We start from the raw sequence: 18,325 nt of genomic DNA on the forward strand, positions 1-18,325 counted from the left end.
AGTTATCATCAAGTTTGGTTGATATTACTGGGCACTCGCTGAAATTCATAGCAATACAATCATGCTTCCTTATGTGTATTAATCTATTAACATAATATCATTCAGAACTGCAATTGTACTGAAGCCATACTACTGTTAGTAATATGATCTTTATAGATTGTCATAGATGAATTTAGAAATCAGATGACACTTTGCTAAGATGTTTCTTTGAGTGGATAATATTTGTCACAAGATGCTACTCAGCAATTTTTTCTTCTCAACTAAATAGCGATAATACTCAAAATGATGCCAATACCAAGGAATTCTGGGTAAACATGCCAAATTTGATGACTCACCTAAAGAAAGTGTCGGAACAAAAACCCCAGGCTACATATTATAATGTGGACATGCTCAAATATCAGGTAAGCCTATTCATATGATCAGAGTGTCTCTTCCACATTATAATTGTGTCTTCTAACATGTCTAACATTAAATAAAAGTAAATAAAATAACATTCCTTTTAATCTAACTTTTAAAAGCTATCATTTATAAGAAAACAGAAACTTAAAAGGCAACTTGGAGACTATAAAAATGAAGTTGCAGAAAATTTCAATAATTGAGGTGATAAATATTGGTAAACTAGTTCACTGTGGTGATAATACACCCTATGTGTTGGAAAACACTTATTCATATTGTTGTAAGGAAAACTCTAAAGGGCAAATATTTATATGATGGTACATTTTACAAAAATGCAAATGAATGTAATGTTTGTCCTGTAAGAATAATATCATCTCAGCTTTGGACATTATCAATAAAACAGGACAAACATGTGATACCACAGAAATTCATCACTTGTACAAAATATAATTTAAAATGCCTTTTATATACCTTTTATTTCCAAAACACTTAAACACATTAGTGACTGCTTTAAGCTTCTGAGAGAAATGAAAAGGAGCGAGAAAAGGAAACTCCAGGGAAATTTTTCTCTGAATGAGAAGTTAACTTTCAAGGCACATGCATGGTTCTTATTCCCACAAGGGTAAAAATAAAATTGTACTTGTTGTCTTTCCCAGACGTTCATTACAAACACCACATCTACATTTTCACTTCAGATTAAAAACATTTTTTAACTTTTAAATCTTGTGGGATTTTTTTTTTTAGTCTCCATCCTGTTTGTCTTTAAGTGAACCTAGAAAGCAGACAAAATTCACGTACTGCAACATGAGGTGGGTGTAAAGTATTAAAGTGTAGGCAAGAAACTGAATTCTGGAATTAAGTCAGCTTTCTACTGGCCATTGATTTTAGGCACTTAATCTGCCTGAATCTCTGTTTCCTCACCTGCAAATAAGGATAATAATGATTCCTACCTAGACGGGTTTTTTAATTTTAATTTACATCCAAGTTAGCTAAAATATAGTGTAAAAATGATCTCAGGAGTAGAATTTAGTGATTCATCACTTACACGTAACACCCAGTACTGATTCCAACAGAGTCCTCCTTAATGCCCCTTGCCCACTTAGCCCATCCCCCCTTCCAAAATCCCTCCAGCAAACCTCCGTTTGTTCTCTGTATTTAAGAGTCTCTTATGGTTTTCCCCCGTCTTTGTTTTTATATTGTTTTTGCTTCTCTTCCCTTATGTTCCTCTGTTTTGTATCTTAAATTCCACATATGAGTGAAGTCATATGATATTTGTCTTTCTCTGACCGACTAATTTCACTTAGCATAATACCTTCTAGTTCCATCCATTGTTGCAAATGGTAGGGTTTCATATATATACCACATCCTCTTTATCCATTCATTCATCAATGGACATTTGGGGTCTTTCCATGCTTTGGCTATTGTCAACAGCACTGCTACACTCATTGGGGTGCATGTGCCCCTTTGAAACAGCACTCCTATATCCTTTGGGTATATACCTAGTAGTGTAATTACTGGGTTGTAAGGTAATTCTATTTTCGTTTTTTGAGGAACCTCTATAGAGTTTTCAAGAGTGGCTGCACCAGTTCGCATTCCCACCAGTAGTGCAAAAGGGTTCCTCTTTCTCTGCATCCTCGCCAACATCTGTTGTTGCCTAAGTTGTTAATTTTAGCCATTTTGACAAGTGGTTTTGATTTGTATTTCCCTGATGATGAGTAATGTTGAGCATTTTTTCATGTGTCTATTAGTCATCTGGATGTCTTCTTTGGAAAAGTGTCTATTCATGTCTTTTGCCCATTTCTTCATTAGATTGTTTTTTAGGTGTTGAGTTTGATAAGTTCTTTATAGATTATGGATATTAACCCTTTATCCAATATGTCATTTGCAAATATCTTCTCCCAATCTATTGGTTGGCTTTTAGTTTTGCTGATTGTTTCCTTCACTGTGCAGAAACTTTTTATCTTGATGAGGTCCCAGTAGTTCATTTTCGCTTTTGTTTCTCTTGCCTCTGGAGACATATCAAGTAAGAAGTTGCTGTGGCTGAGGTCAAAAAAGTTGTTGCCTGTTTTCTCCTCTTGGATCTTGATGGCTTCCTGTCTTACATTTAGGTCTTTCATCCATTTTGAATTTATTTTTCTGTATGGTGTAAGAAAGTGGTCCAGGTTCATTCTTCTGCATGTCGCTGACCAGTTTTCCCAAGACCATTTGCTGAAGAGACTATCTTTCTTTCCCATTGGATATTCTTTCCTGCTTTGTCAAAGATAGTTGACCATACATGTATGGGTCCATTTCTGGGTTCTCTATTCTGTTCCTTTGATCTGTATGTCTGTTTTTGTGCCAGTCCCATACTGTCTTGATGATGACAGCTTTGTAATATAGCTTGTAGTCCAGAACTGTGATGCCTCTAGCTTTGGGTTTGTTTTTTTTTCCAGATTGCCTTGGCTATTTGTGGTCTTTTCTGATGCCATACAAAATTTAGGGTTGTTGGTTCTAGCTCTGTGAAGAATGCTGGTGTTATTTTTATAAAGATTGCATTGAATATGTAGATTGCTTTGAGTAGTATAGACATTTTAACAATATTTGTTTTTCCTACCCAGGAGTATGGAATATTTTTCTTTCTTTTTTTGGGTGTGTGTGTGTGTGTGTGTGTGTGTGTGTGTGTGTGCATCTTCACTTTCTTTCATAAGCTTTCTATAGTTTTCAGTGTATAGATTTTTCATCTCTTTGGTTAGGTTTATTCCTAGGTATTTTATGGGTTTTGGTGCAATTGTAAGTGAGATCAATTCCTTGATTTCTCTTTCTGCTGCTTCATTACTGGCATATAGAAATGCAACCAATTTCTGTACATTGATTTTATATCCTGCAACTTTGCTGAATTCATGCATCAGTTCTAGCAGATTTTTGGTGTAGTCTTTGGGTTTTCCACATAAAGTACAGTGTCATCTGCAAAGAGTGAGAGTTTGACTTCCTCCTTGCTGATTTGGATGCCTTTTATTTCTTTGTGTTGTCAGATTGCTGAGGATAGGACGTCCAACACTATGTTGAATAACAGTCCTACCTAGATGTTTAATAAGTTCTTGTGAGGATCTAATAGCCTAATATATTTCAAAGTATTTGTAACATATAAGTAGCCCTAGGTCTGCTGTTTTGTTTTAAAGTGAGCTCTGAGGAATCCCGTTTGTTGTTTAGTTGTGGCTGTGCTGTTTTCCAACCATGCAAGGAATTGGGTAGGAATCACAGCAAGCATTTTGGGGGATTGCCCTCAAATCTCCACATGTTTCATTTCTGGCCACCAGGAACATCCAATCAAAAAGACACCTGTACGAATTCAAAAAGCACTGTCACTGGGTAGAGAAGCCACTGTGAAGTCGAGAACTACCACTGAGACAGGGCAGGAATAGGCGGGGAGGGGTCAGTCTGCTCTGCTTTTGCTTTACCTTATGTAACATATTTCCAAAGCACAGTTCATTTGCAGAAGCTTGTGCTGTTAAAAATATTTCAAGTATAAAATCTTATAATGGTTATCCAACTAAAATTGTCATGGAAGGCCATGTCTGTCATATTATAAAAGAACCCATATCTGGACTTGTTTCTGTAGCAACCACTGTTTCCCTGTGAGCTCCACCTACCCTCAGGCCCCTTCCCCAGGTGTCCATCTGTGCGGGCATTGCTAGGCCAATACAGAGCTGTTTATAGTCTTTTAAATTGCCAAAACTCATACTCCACAAATAAAACTGCGAGGGCATGGAGTGCCTGGGTGGCTCAGTTAGTTTAGCATCCAACTTTTGATTTAGGCTCAGGTCATGATCTCACTATTAGTGAGACTGAACCCCATGTCAGGCTCTGCACTGACAGCATGGAGCCTGCCTGGGATTCTCGGCCTCCTTCTCTCTCTGTCCCACACCAGTTCACACATGCATGCTCGTTCTCTCTCTCTCTCAAAATAAATAAATAAAGTTTAAAGAACTGCAAGGGCATAGACATTACCCACACAGCCCCTGCAGTGTACATACATGTGCTGGTAAAAGAAGCATCTCCTAGAGCATCATCACAGTAAACAATTGAGGCATAATAACATTGTGAACTTCTCACTGTGGACCCAGAAATCAAGTTGGTATTATTGTCTTTAGATAAGACAATATTGCTGATTCTGCAAATGTGGCTTTTCCTGGGTCAAAGTCACCATTGATTCTAATCAGAATTGACAGGAAACAGTAGAATGTACCCATTCTAGTTAGAGGATCTTTGTTCAAGCGCTCACTCTGGCAGATCCCAAAGGGGTAGTAATAATCTGCTTTGTCAAACTCACTGGTGTGCTGTGAAGAGAAAGTATGATAAGAGTATCAGCAGATAATCTGTATGAAAACATTAATGCTTTTACTAAGTGCTAGTCACTATGCTGACTGTTCACATAAAATATTTTCAATCTTCCTGACAATTCTAGGGGGAGATATTATTATTATAATTCCCCTTTGGCAGAAGAAGAAATAACTAAGGCTCAGGGAGCTTTGGTGACTGGTCCAAGATTAGCTTGTAAGTAACAGTCAGAACACAATCCAAGCCTGTCTAACTCCTTGGCCTCAGCAACTAACCAGCTCCTAACCACCTTCCTAACTGACCTAAAGTGCATTGTAAGCTCTAAAGTGCTATGGAGATTTTAGTGGCAGATTTTTTGTTTTTAACTGGTAACAATTTACCTGTAGCACCCAGCTCTCTTCACAGGGCATCCTTCACAGTGATATTTACAGAGAGCTCATTTGTGAGCAGCACCAACAATATTATGACATTTTATAGCTAGGAGTATTCCCATGAGAGATAATCAGAGCTTCTGGCTTTGTTTCAGACTAATGGTCAAAGCTTAAATATTCTCTTTGCTGTCTTTTGGCAAGGTGTCTGCACAGGGCATTCAGTCCACACCCCTGAACCTGGCAGTGAACTGGCGATGTGAGCCGGCAAGCACTGACCTGCGCATAGATTACAAATACAATACAGATGCAATGACAACGGCTGTGGCCCTCAACAATGTGCAGTTCCTGGTCCCCATAGATGGAGGGGTAACCAAGCTCCAGGCCGTTCTCCCACCAGCAGTCTGGTAAGTAGACCCCAGTCTCCTTCTTCTTTACCAACGGGTTCTTTCTGGGCAAAGGGATCACAGAGTTCTTAGCATTTGTGTTTCCTACAGGAGGAGATCACAGTAGGCCTATATGTCAGGGTTCTGAGCAGGGAACAGCAACCATTCCGTTCTGTTATTTTAGGCAGAAAATGATTTAACACAGGGATTCAGATGCTCACACAATGGTGGAAGTGCCAGAGGAACTAGCTTTAGGCTGGATCTCCAAGAATATTTCCCAGAACACTGCAGAACTTGCCTGCTAGTTCAGCCACAACCAAGAAGCAGAGATATTGTAGCTGCCCAATGGAGCCACTGAATGCAAGACCACACCACTGCCATGTTGATCCAAGGATAAGAAAGTTCCTACCGCACTGCCTTAACTACTTCTCAACACTCACAGAACTGGAGCCTGGACTGCATGGAGCACTTTGTTAGAAGATCCCCCACATCTCAGTTAGGTTGCTGGCCAGCAGAGAGTGGCAGGAGAATGGCCTCTGCCTCCCTTCCATCCTCCAAATCTCAAGCAGTGGATGTAACTGGTAGACCCTACTATGCATCTAGGACCCTAACTGCAGGGGCATCTAAGAAATGTAGGGTTTTGTTTTATAGCCTCTGAACTATAAAAAGGCATCATTAGAGAAGGTATGGGAACAGATACTGAATAGATACTGAGTATCAATAGCAGCTGCTAAAAAGAACTTATTCTCTTAGAAAAAATACTCTAGTTTTTCTTTTTGCTTTTCTTAGAAGCAAAAAGGAGTACATTTTTTAAAAAGTCAGCCATATGGTAGCTCCGGCTTAAGTTACCTGAATTAATTGGTTAACAGTTCTCATCTATGTTTTCAGTACATGTGTCAAAAAATGTAACTGCCTGTCCTCTACATGGTTTCCTTTCTGACAGTGTTGTGGCTAGTTATAATAAAGAACAGAAAAAAGAGAGAATTATAGATGGATGGATAGATGGATGCATGGATGGATGGATGGATGCATAGATAGGTACGTAGGTAGACAGATAAGTTTAAATTGTAGTTAACATTTTCAAGATCCATTTTTTAAGTTAGCACTATCTAGAAAAAATATAGCATCCATTAAACAAAAACCTGTGCATTTGCAAAAGCCTTTTACTTATTTTATTTTTAGGAATGCTGAACAGCAAAGAATATTGTGGAAGATTCCTGATATTTCTCAGAAGTCAGAAAACGGAGGTAATGTCATCATTGGCTTTATTTTAATTAATATTTAAAGCTGAAATAACTTTCAGGTATTAGAAACTATTAACCAAAATACACTTAGCATTAAAAAACAAGCAAAATATTTCGCTCCACTTTGATATATACTTATTTCAACCAATAAAAGCAAATAATTCCTCACTGAATCCTCTACTTCCTTTTCTGTCCAACCCCACATCAGACTATTCTTCAAACAGAGAAGAGCTTTTCATGAGACATTTTCATTTTGTATCAGATTTTAACTCCCTGATAAGTTAGGTATTTCTCACTTTCCTCTGATATTAATCATAGCTTGGAAAATACACTGCCTTCCAAGTAGCATGCTCCCACATTTTGAAGTACCATTTGGCTGAATTACACTTTCATCAGTGTGCAGAAAGAGTTCCTCATAATATTTCATAATAAATTTCATTCACCACCGTTTTGTCACCAAAACCTATACTATTGTCTAGTAAGTTAGGTTGCGTGTGTTAACTTTTGAATACAATTTCCAAAACTATATCCATCAAGTTGTGTTGACTGTTATCTTGTAATGATACTCTTTTTATAGGGGTGGGTTCTTTATTGGCAAGATTTCAGTTATCTGAAGGCCCCAGCAAACCTTCCCCATTGGTTGTGCAATTCACAAGCGAAGGAAGCACTCTTTCTGGTTGTGACATTGAACTTGTTGGAGCAGGGTATCGGTTTTCACTCATCAAGAAAAGGTTTGCTGCAGGTAAGTGGGTATCCTGTGAGTTTCATTTGCAAAAAGAGTGTTGCCATAGCTACCCTTTCTTAAGAAGGAATAGTGTCTGATTTGTTCATTTGCTTTCTCTTCCTCTTTCCCACTCCCAATCCCCATTTATCGTCCCAATTAAAAAGCAAACCAACTCTAGAATTAGGTAAAAATGGGATAATAAACTGGAAGTCAGAAACTGGAAAGGCCCTGGCTATTTATCATAGCTCTGGCTCTGTTTCTTAGGTGGGGATGACCAGTCGTTTCCATTATATACATGTATATACTGAGGTTAATGGAGTAAATCCTATTTTTTTTATATTGACAAACAAAATAAATGCTATTTGCTTTTGAATTTACCTCTTATCTGAAAACTTTTTCTCCAACAGGACTTCATAGGTTTTAGACTTGTTAGACATAGCTTAGATCTGAGAAGATCTATCTTTCACTTTAATATAAATAACCTGAGAGAATCTAGGCCAGGTATCAGAAATGGTTCCATGAGCTGAAAATGGCCATGAGACAACTGGTTGGCATCTATAATAATTGGTTGGCAAAGGAGTCCCCAGTACTAGGGTGATTACACTTATCAATGACTTTTTGGGATAACTCCTGTTTTTTTATGCTTGCTATACTTATGTAATTATCAGTTATAGCCCTTTCATTCTCAAAAATAACCCAGGTTATATGGTTGCTACTCCTGTAACAAGTTGGGTTCCCATATCCAGGAACAAATCTCTCCCAGCCTATCCTAAAACCTAAGTCTCTGCAAAGGGTTCATACATGGAAATGTGAAAAGACAACTTGCTGTTCTGGGAAACCAAAAACTTAAAAAATTTGTTACTAGTAGTGCTCTCCTCAAGATGCAGTAATTGACTTCTACAGGTAGGGCAGGAAGAATAAAAATGTTGACCCCATATAATAATCACATTATGGAAGGTAACCTGTTGATATGTTGTTTTGTTTTGCAGGAAAATACTTGGCAGATAACTAATAAAATTGTATGCAAGGATTTGGAGGATCCATATAATGGAGGACTGTTGTATGAGAAACAGGTTTTAATTTTGGTTTGATGAAAACAAACCAAAATCTGCACTTGGGATATATCTGCTGGAAATGTCAATGACTTTCAGCAATGATTTCCCTCACAGAATACCATGGTGACCAGTCTTACAGTATTTACTTCTAGGTGTAATATTGTTAATGGTTTTAAAATGTAATTATTGTATTTGTAAATTGTACTCATTCCAGTAAGGCAGTTAGACACTTGAGTTTTAGCATTTTACCATTCCTGAAATGGGTGTAATTTCAATTGTGGTATGTAAATTTAATAGTAGTACTGTTGAATGGCACAATGCTTACAGAGGTAGATTGCATTTTGTCAATATATAAAATTTAAATATAATATTGATAGCTGTCATAAAGGGGGTGCCACATACAAAGAAAATTAAGTGGAACCAGAAAAAAAATCCTTCTTTTTCTTCAATCCTTAGTATGTTTTATTCTAGTGCTAAATAAAAATTCTATCTTCAAATATTTAGTGGCTTAAATTCAGAAACTATTTCAGAAAAAAAATTCTAAAGTTACAGCATATTCAAGAAAAGCATTAATTACCACTTTTTAAAAGCTTTTTTTTCAAACTGCAAATTTCATAAAAATGCAAACTATGTAAACAGGGCCTCTTATTTTTATAACTTGTGTAAAAAGGGAAAGCAATTCATATTTAAAGTTTAAGTATATGAAATTCTAACCAAGAGTAAAGAAGATGTTGAAGTCTTAACTGTGTCCCCCTCTCTCTACAGTTTAGCAAATGTGGAGAGTGCTGAATAATATGAGACTAAAGCCAAAATTGTGATTTTAAAATTTCAAGACTTTCCATAGGTGAACTGGTTAACAGCTTTTGCACAATTACCCTGAACAGAGACTCTTTCATCTAGCATGGAGAATGGTCACATATCTTTCTCTTTACCTACAGGAATCGAAACACTAAGACTAAAATCTCAGAAAAAAAAATTTAGTCCCCTATTTAAGTCCATGAGGAAAATTTTAATCGTCATCATTTATATCATTTGGGAAGGAAAAAAAAAACCTTATAAATGAAACTCTATCCACATTATTGTGCAATATATTTCCTTTTGGCTAAGATTCATCATATGTAACTATAAATCCTTGCCACTCTTAGGGAATCAGAAACAGAGTTATCAAAAATTTATGTCATGATTTCATTGTTGCAAGGTGCGATTAATTACTGTAATTACTTGGTCTGGCCTCACACTGTGGGGATTCAGAATGGAGAAATCTTCAGGGGTGGGTCACAATTTCCTCTACCAATTGAAAATATAAAATTCCTTCTGAGTCACAGAACTTACTTTAAACATGAACCAACTCTTTTTCTAAGTTACACTGTTAAATAACTGTAATTATTAAGCTGTTAGTTGTTAAACTTTATTTTACATTCACTTAAATTTGACAAAGAATCATTAGCCATTTAAATTTTAGAATCAAATTAAATTTTGTAAGTCTTACTTTTAAAAAGAGATTGTGACTGGCAATTGTTTATAGTGGAACTTTTTAAATTAATATTTATACTTCTCAATCAGTGCTTGCTACCGAGCGAATGTTCAAGAGTCTGTTTTACCTCAAAAGAATTTCTGCCATTCAAACACTCTCAGTTGGCTCCCCAAATAGTCTGATATTGATTTTTTGAACAAATTATTAATATACTCATTTTAAGTAAAGATATCCAATTTGATTTTGAAGCCAAAATAGAAAATGCAAACTTTTTGCTCACATAAAACATGGGGAAACTTCAAACACTGTAACCAATGGAGAGTAAGCAGATAGTTGTAAGATAATTGAGAATTATCCAGCATACAAATATAAAAATTCATTTTTAAGTAATCAATCCATGAGAAAAACATATTGAATATTAATACAAAGCATATTAAAAATGTGTAATTACTGGTTCTTATGTCTTGCTCTTTATATTTTATTTTATATAGTTCTAGAGTGAATTAATAATTAAGCACAAAGGGTTTTTTCAGAGTAATTTTGTTGATATTGTAAAAAATATAAATTAAAACATAGATTACAATAATCCTTAACATTATTCAAATGTTTCCAGGAACTAAATTTGAAGATCTCTTATGATCCCTTAACTGGTCTTTGTGAAATGGAATGAAAGTCATTGGCTTCATAATTATTAAACTTTCAATAACCAGAACTTCACTAGAGAATATATCACTTCTTCTTTCAGAAAACAGGTCAAAGAATAACACAATAAACTCGTATCAGGGATTTAGATTCTGGTGGGTTTTTTTTTTTAATCTTATAGTTTATACCTGTTATACCTGTATCCATAGTACTGTACAATAAGAATTCATATTAGGAAAAATAATCCTAAACAATGCAAGAGTCTCTGCTATTTAAAAAAATTAAGTCAGGTTCATTATCAATTCCTAAAATTAAACAAAATGTGCAAGTATATAGTAATATTTTCAATACCAGAGGTTAAAATAAAAAAAAAAGAGTCCTCATTAACCAGAACAGCATGTCCTGAGATTTATGATTTTAAAAGTTTCTGGTCTAACAAGATAGAAAGTATGAATGATATTGCTTTATTTTGACAACATGGAAAGTGTGTTTTTCTTTTTAAAATAAATTCCATATTTTCTTGATATTTTTAAAATAAATGCTTGTTAAGAATTAGTCTGAATTTTACCATAGTTGGGATTTATAATTCCTAAGAATTAAATTTTTAATTATTTTTAGAGCTCTGTTCTTCTCTACACTTACAGTCAAAATGAGAATTCACTGTACGGTATTTGGGAACATACTTAATCTATAGAGAAAGAATGTCTTCTTTCAAATGGTTTTGAGTGAATAGAGATGCTTTATTTTTGTTTTTATGTATTTTTACTCAATCTCAATCTGCAAAGTGTTTGAGGCAATAATTATACATATTTTCATTTCTAAATCTTCTTCTCAAAGAAGCCTGGTAACTACATTAACTCTACCACTAACTCCTGCTGTGTGACATTGGACGAATCACTGTCCTTCTCAGTTTCTCATCTTTAGAATGAGGTATTGGGATTGCCAGTGGTTTTCAAGCTTTTCTTAACAGCAGGACTTTTTCTACTAAAATTGCACATGGAATTCTGTTAGACAAAACAGTTCAAAGCCATGAATGAGTTCCTTCAGCAGTTTAAATCCGTACCCTCCCCCCCAACCAACACCATTTACACACCATCATAACATATCAACAACCTATAAGATTCCTCCCACCTCTGAAGTTCCATGATTCTACTAGACTCAGATCCACTCGGCGGGGGGGGGGGGGGGGGGGGGGGGGGGGGGGATTCATAAGAAAACTTGTACAACCACAGGAATTGACTGATGTATAATAAAAAATTTATATTTACTTGAATGCTTACCATATACCAGTCAATATAGATACGAGCTCATTGAATCCTTATATCAACCCCAAAGCTGTAGGTACTCTTTTTAATTCCTATTTTACAAATGATGACATTGAGGCTTAGATTAATTAATTTGCCCAAAGTGACACAGAAGCTGGAAGTAACCCAGTTAACTTGACTGCAGAGGGAGCCACTGGCCAGTTTTTCTTGTTCATTCTGGGAAATAAATTCTACATATTCCATGTGAATCCCAAGGTTAAAAGGTGCTATGAAAAATTAGTATCAAAATAAGGGTAATTCTAGTAGCAAAATTGTTGGAAAAGAATACATTTTTTCAAATTATGACTTGTGGGCCACCTGTATTAACATTCATTTAAAAGGGCAATGATTTTGGCTCAGTCACTACCATATCCCCAGAGCCAGAAGATAGTAGGCATCAACAAGTTTATGCTAAATGAATAAGTCTCTAGGGATGGGATTTAGGAATATGTATTTTGACAAACACCCAAAATCTGAGAATCACTGCCCTAATAGGTCTCTGAGGTCCTTCTTAGTTATGATATTTTATCAGATTTTAGACATTAAACTGTAAGTCAAATATCACTTTTCTAGTGAGCTTATTTTTTCACTCAGTCCATTTAACTTTCTCCAATCTTAAAAAAAAAAAAAGATTCAGGGCTTTTTCTAGGAAAATCCCTATCTTTTCCTTAGAGTTTTCCTGTTATGCTATCTCTGTCTCAAAGTGGCCTGAAATGCATTCTCTCATTTTCATATTTCTGTCCTTTTCATCAATGTCTTAAATGACTAACACAGTAGGGAGACTGCAAGCTCTCACTCACTACAAATACAAAGTCCTAATAAATGTCTCTTTCCTTGCAAGAGACACTCAGACAGATATGTAACTTGTGAGTTGACCCTATTTATTTTATAGGCCTTTGAACTGGATGCTTTATAAGGATGGACTGGTGTCATTCTAAAGGAGTTGCACCAATCTTTTTTATTTTTCCTTTATTTTTTTTTCAAAATAACCATGGCTTTCAATGAAATTTGAATGACACGGTAAAATGTGCAGATATCTACTAAGAAGATGAGTTTGTGGAGTTTTGCTTTTGCTTCTTTTCCCTTAAAGTTTATGCATTCAGCAAAATCCCATTCAGTTTAAATAAATATACTCATTTTGCTACATGGTTTTTTGACCAGCAATTTTTTTAATGCAAGCATACTTTTGTTATGATATCAGAAGAAGGGTGATTTTAAAGTATTGCTTTAAAAGTTAATATAAGTAAAAATGATGTTTCCTTGGGCACCTGGGTGGCTCAGTCTGTTTCAGTTAAGCGTCTGCCTTCGGCTCAGGTCATGATCTTGCAGGTTGTGAGTTTGAGCCCCACACTGGGCTCTGTGCTGACAGCATAGAGCCTGCTTCAGATCCTCTGTCCCCCTCTCTCTCTGCCCCTGCCCCACTTACTCTCTCTCTCTTAAAAATAAAACAAACTTTAAAAAATTTTTCCAAATGATGTTTCCTTGAAATAAGTCAAATTAAATTGTTGGTACCAGTGGACAACTCAACCTATGTTACATTGATTACAGAGTGTTTCAATGATGCACCCCCACTACCTTTTACTGTGTGCACTTTTATCTTGAGGCTTTATTGGATTTTCCTACTTCTTTTGTGGTTGTGGTTGTTGTTTTTCATTTAGCAAACAGCATCTAAATGCCATTCCCTCACTCATGAATTAATCATGGACACCATTACATTACATTTTGTGCATGGAGTGTATGGAGGAAAAATGAGGTAGGAGCCCAATATTTGAATCTCCAAATATTAAAAAGCAAACAGCAACTAAAGAAAACCCACTAGCTTTTCTCTGTGTCATTGTGTTGATGTTCTGTCATCTCCTGTAGGCTAGAGTTGCAATTTTAATATCTAATTCAAATTGAAATATTCTTCTTGAAGAAATGTCAAATTTTAGGGTGTATTGAGTTGATCATGGTCAGACCTCTTGATTGTCCCTCATGTGTAATGTCTGATTTCTATCTTCGATGAGTATTCTTGTGAGAGAAAGACACCTCCTTGTTGACATTCACCATAAGTATAATAATGTATTCTATAGGTATAACTTCTAAAGTTATTTTTCCTTTGACTTATAGTATTTTTAATTGTCTCCTTCTATCCCTAGAATAGTAGATTGCTTGTTGTAAATACATTTTTAACCTTTTAAGAACAAATGTTTCAATGAGAAGCAAATATATTTTTACGTGTTCCTTAATGCCTAAAAGAAATAAGTAACGGAAACGTCTACTGCATTCACCTATATTACAGTATTTTCCAAATCATGTCCCGGTCTACTGGGTCTGACAAATGTTCACTGTGGCCTGAGAATACGTGACCCATGCCATAGTCCCCGCCCCTCACACATTGATACTAAAGGTTAGTGTTTTAATGAAGCTTAAGAAAGTTATCAAATCACAAAAATACTTTTTTCCCAAACACACCTTGAAGAAACTTGAGAAAAGTTTTCTTTTTAACACCAGCTTACAGATCCTTCAAGGACTGCAAATAATACAACCAAGAATGTTTTGAAAGGATGCTTCTGGGTCTTTGTTTAATTTTAAGAAAAATCTCTGCCATTTCACATCAATTAGTATCTATTTTAAGTTTCATTAGTATATCAGTGAATTTAACTATATCCCCTAAAATAGTCAAAATAAAACAACAAAGTTGTTTTAGTATTTTAATCTTTTAAGTATCATTTTTTAAGGTCTGTACTTATGACCGGCACATCAGGCTGCCATCTGTTGAAAACAATCCAAATTCTATACAGAGTGGAATTAATGCTAGTGAACAAACTTTGATAGTATTTTGTTAAACAGCTTTAAGAAATTGAATCATGATAGATAAACACTGACAGCATTTTTACATAATCTTGTTAGAAACTATATAAAAAAACATTTTTTAAATGAGGATACATTATTTAGCAAAGATTTTGCAGAACTGTACACTCTATTAATAAGCATTTTACAGTTCCTTTTTGCTATGCTTTATTGTGCAAATCAATTGTACTTAGACAAAATCAGCAAAATTCCTTTAAAAAAATTCCTGGACAAATTGATTCAGAATAAAGCTGAAATCACTTTACACTTCTCTAAATATAGCTCAATTTTTAATTCATTCAGAATTTGTGAATCAGCTTGATAGATGACGAGCCGTTTATCATTTTAAAATATTCCATCGAATGAGTGTATCATGCGAATGTTAATTCCATCTCATTTGTTCAGCCTTATATTACTTCATTGACATTTTCTCTCCCTTTTGTCTTTTTTTTTGGCAGAACAAATGCTTAGTGTTATTCATACATGCATCATTACTTTAAACTATTTTAAATAATACACCAAATAACTATCACTGGGATCACTGTCCCAAGGTCCAAAGCCAGGTTTTGTCTTTTTCTTGTGAGGGCTGATAGGACGATCATTCTTATAGCTGTGTTGGCTTTGCAGGTCAGTATTGAATTCTTGCTTTGTTAAATGGATGTGCATGAAAGAGATTGGCTCCTGTCTGATCTGTCTGTTTCTCTCTATATTTAAGACAGTTGGAAAATTGCTGTTGAATAAGTTTTCTGGAAAAAGCCAAGTGTTGGTGTGATGATATGTTAATCTTATCTACGAGTAGAGCTTCACTACAGGCCAAGCAGTCATTTATAGAGCTGGCTTTTTTAACTGTTTGAATATTATTGGGTTTCAATATACAAATTTTTTTTAATTTTTCACTTTCTGTAGGGAAAAAAATCTGTGAATGAAATGATCAAAGTTTAATTTTCATACCTACTGTCATCCATTTTTTTACTTTAACAATATGAGAGACTAGGAAAAGAATCTCAGAGGAATTCTGCTGTTTCTAAATGTAATAAAATTCAGTCAATTGTCTTTCTTAAGGAAAATGCTCTTAGCATATACTTGAATTTCAGTTGGTGGTAGCCTTTATTTAGAATTCCCCATGATCTTTATAGCAACAGTAAGCTGAATTTCTTTATGACCTTGTACGGAGTATATAGTTTCACAAAATTCCTTGAGCATAAAATATTTATAAAAGAAATTGTGGGTTAAAATACTCAAGTATATTTTTTAAATCTCGTTAAAATGTTGATGCCTGGCTCTTTTTCCTACATGTTGTAATTCAACAGATAACTTTTATTCCCATAGCCGTTACTGCTTTGTCTCTGATGAAAGCTTTACTGCTTCTGTGCTGTGCTCAAGAAAAAAACCAGCAAAAGAAGCAAGGGCTTGCTGCAGCAAAGTTCGTTGTTGAACAATGGTGACATGAATGTGTAGTATTGATTTATTGAAGATAATTGTGAGAACATTTTGACGTTACTTGCCTTATGAGTTAGAAAAGGTGTGGATATCATTTTTTTGTAAATAATGATTTTTACAAATGTTCTTTCCTTCATAATTTTCCCACTCATTTCACAAATCCTGAATATGCAATTATTTATCATGACACATTACTGCGACAAGGGTTCCCGTTTCAGAACAAAGTTTAATTATACATGAGATCAAGATGAAATATCTGAGTAAGTTGTTATTTAAATGTGATTTTTTTCTGAAAAATAAATGAAAACTCTAAAAATAAATTGAGTTGTGAACCTCTTTTATCATCATCTGCTTAAACTTTTACCCATATAACTGGAAAGTTCCATTGCATGTTTAGGGTGGGCAAAGCGGGCAATAGGTTGGGCACAGTGCAAGGGTTTTAGAGATGGACAAATCCCAGCTCTGTGATTTAACTATAGGCTTGAGCATGTTACTCAATTATTCTTCATTCTTATCTTTTTTTTTAAATTTTTTTTAAGTTTTTTTTTTTATTTATTTCTAGAGAGAGAGAGAGAGAGCGTGAGCAGGGGAGGATCAGAGAGAGAGGGAGTCACAGACTGAAACAGGCTCCAGGCTCTGAGCTGGCAGTCAGCACAGAGCCCGACGCGGGGCTCGAACCCACGAACCGTGAGATCATGACCTGAGCGAAAGTCGGACGCTTAACCGACTAAGCCACCCAGGCGCCCCTTCTTTCTTATCTTTTAAAAAAAATGGAATTAATATCCCCTTATCATGGGGTCAACGAACAGATTAAATGAAGAAATCTTTATCAGTAACCTAATAGTTCCTGCCTACTACAATCCCTTACCATTCTTATTTGTCTGTGAATAGGGATTGGGATGGGGCCAGAACACTATACTGCTCTTTCTCCAGCTGTGTACTAAACCTTACTGGCCCTACATTATCCCAGGGTATTGCTATTGTAAGCTAATGCTGACTGCACTGAGCCCTCAATCAAGGGACCTGTGCCAAGCTAGTGACTTAGAGGCATTGTTTCATTTGTATCTCCAGCGATTGTGCACTGTATAAGGGTTCTTTCAAGGGTTTGGTTTGTTTGCTTCGGGTTGAGGAAGGAGTCTGAAGTTAATTATTAAGGAAATTAAGGACGAAGGGCCTATTAGATGTGTCAGGTAGGTCCTTCAGCCCAAACAGCCTTCATTTCAAAGCTTCTTAAACTTTAAGAGGTTGAGAAGAGAACTGTTAATGAAAGTGAAGGCGCCCTATTTATAAAGCATGGGAGACAAGCCCATACGCTGCACGGCCCTGAGCATTATTTAATATCTCAGAATCTCTATTTTCTCTATCTGTAAAGGGATAACAACCTTTCCCTGACAGAGTTGTTGGAACAACTAGATAAAACGGAAAATGTTTTGCAAGTATCTGGTAAATATTAACTCTCAATAAACTATCCTTATGATGGAGTGTTTGTATCTTGGAGCGGGGTGGTGGGAAGTAGCGTCGGGGGTCTGGGAAAGGGAAGGGGAGCTCTACTTTTTCTTCGTGCCTCAGATTTCCCTGCCCGTCCCAGGAAACCGCGCTCCCGCCCCTGGCATTCAGGGAAGAGGACCTGGATGGGGGTTCAGTGGGCGGCAGCTTGGGTCCCAGAGCGCCTCGCTGTAGGAGGAACCGGTCCCGCCCAGCTCACAGCCACCCCGGGGCACAACCGGGCTCAGGGCGGCCTCCTCTGGCAGTGACAGTGAGTTCCTTACATCCTTAGGGGAGCTCAGAGGACCACTCAGCTACTATGCCCGCCCTGGGCGGCCAGAGGACTCTGTTTGAGGAGGTCACCCTGGAGACCAGGCGCGGAGCTCACGGGGAGAGCGCGGGCGGCCGCAGGCGGAGGGAGATCCGGACGGCGGGAGCCAGGCCCCGCGCGCAGGCTCCGCCTGGAGAAGCCGAGGTCCGGGAGGCCGCTGGCGGAGCCGCAGCTCCAGCGCCGCTGCGGGTAAGCGCTCACTCTCCGCAGCGTCTGGGGGTCGGAACCGAGAGGATTCAGCAAGTGGGAGGGTTGCGGAGGCTGAGGACGGAGGGCCCTGTGGTAAGAAATGGCCCTTCTGCCTTGGCCATGGTCTCCCCGACGCCT

At 36.7% G+C, this 18,325-nt stretch overlaps 1 protein-coding gene across 4 annotated transcripts in view; it reads left to right on the plus strand.

Annotated features, from left to right (window-relative positions):
- Positions 1-10,482, plus strand: part of SGIP1 (SH3GL interacting endocytic adaptor 1) — a 212,817-nt gene extending 202,335 nt beyond the window's left edge. For all 4 annotated transcript variants that reach the window (XM_039233459.1, XM_039233460.1, XM_039233457.1 and 1 more), the window contains 5 exons: positions 269-401; positions 5,286-5,488; positions 6,650-6,714; positions 7,289-7,453; positions 8,425-10,482. In XM_039233459.1, the coding sequence (XP_039089390.1) occupies positions 269-401; positions 5,286-5,488; positions 6,650-6,714; positions 7,289-7,453; positions 8,425-8,447 (589 nt within the window). In that variant the 3' untranslated portion in view covers positions 8,448-10,482. The remainder of the gene's footprint in view (positions 1-268; positions 402-5,285; positions 5,489-6,649; positions 6,715-7,288; positions 7,454-8,424) is intronic.
- The last annotated feature ends 7,843 nt before the right edge of the window (positions 10,483-18,325 follow it).

Source organism: Hyaena hyaena, unplaced genomic scaffold, assembly GCF_003009895.1.
Source record: "Hyaena hyaena isolate Hyena2069 unplaced genomic scaffold, ASM300989v1 scaffold_75, whole genome shotgun sequence".
NCBI lineage: Eukaryota > Metazoa > Chordata > Mammalia > Carnivora > Hyaenidae > Hyaena > Hyaena hyaena.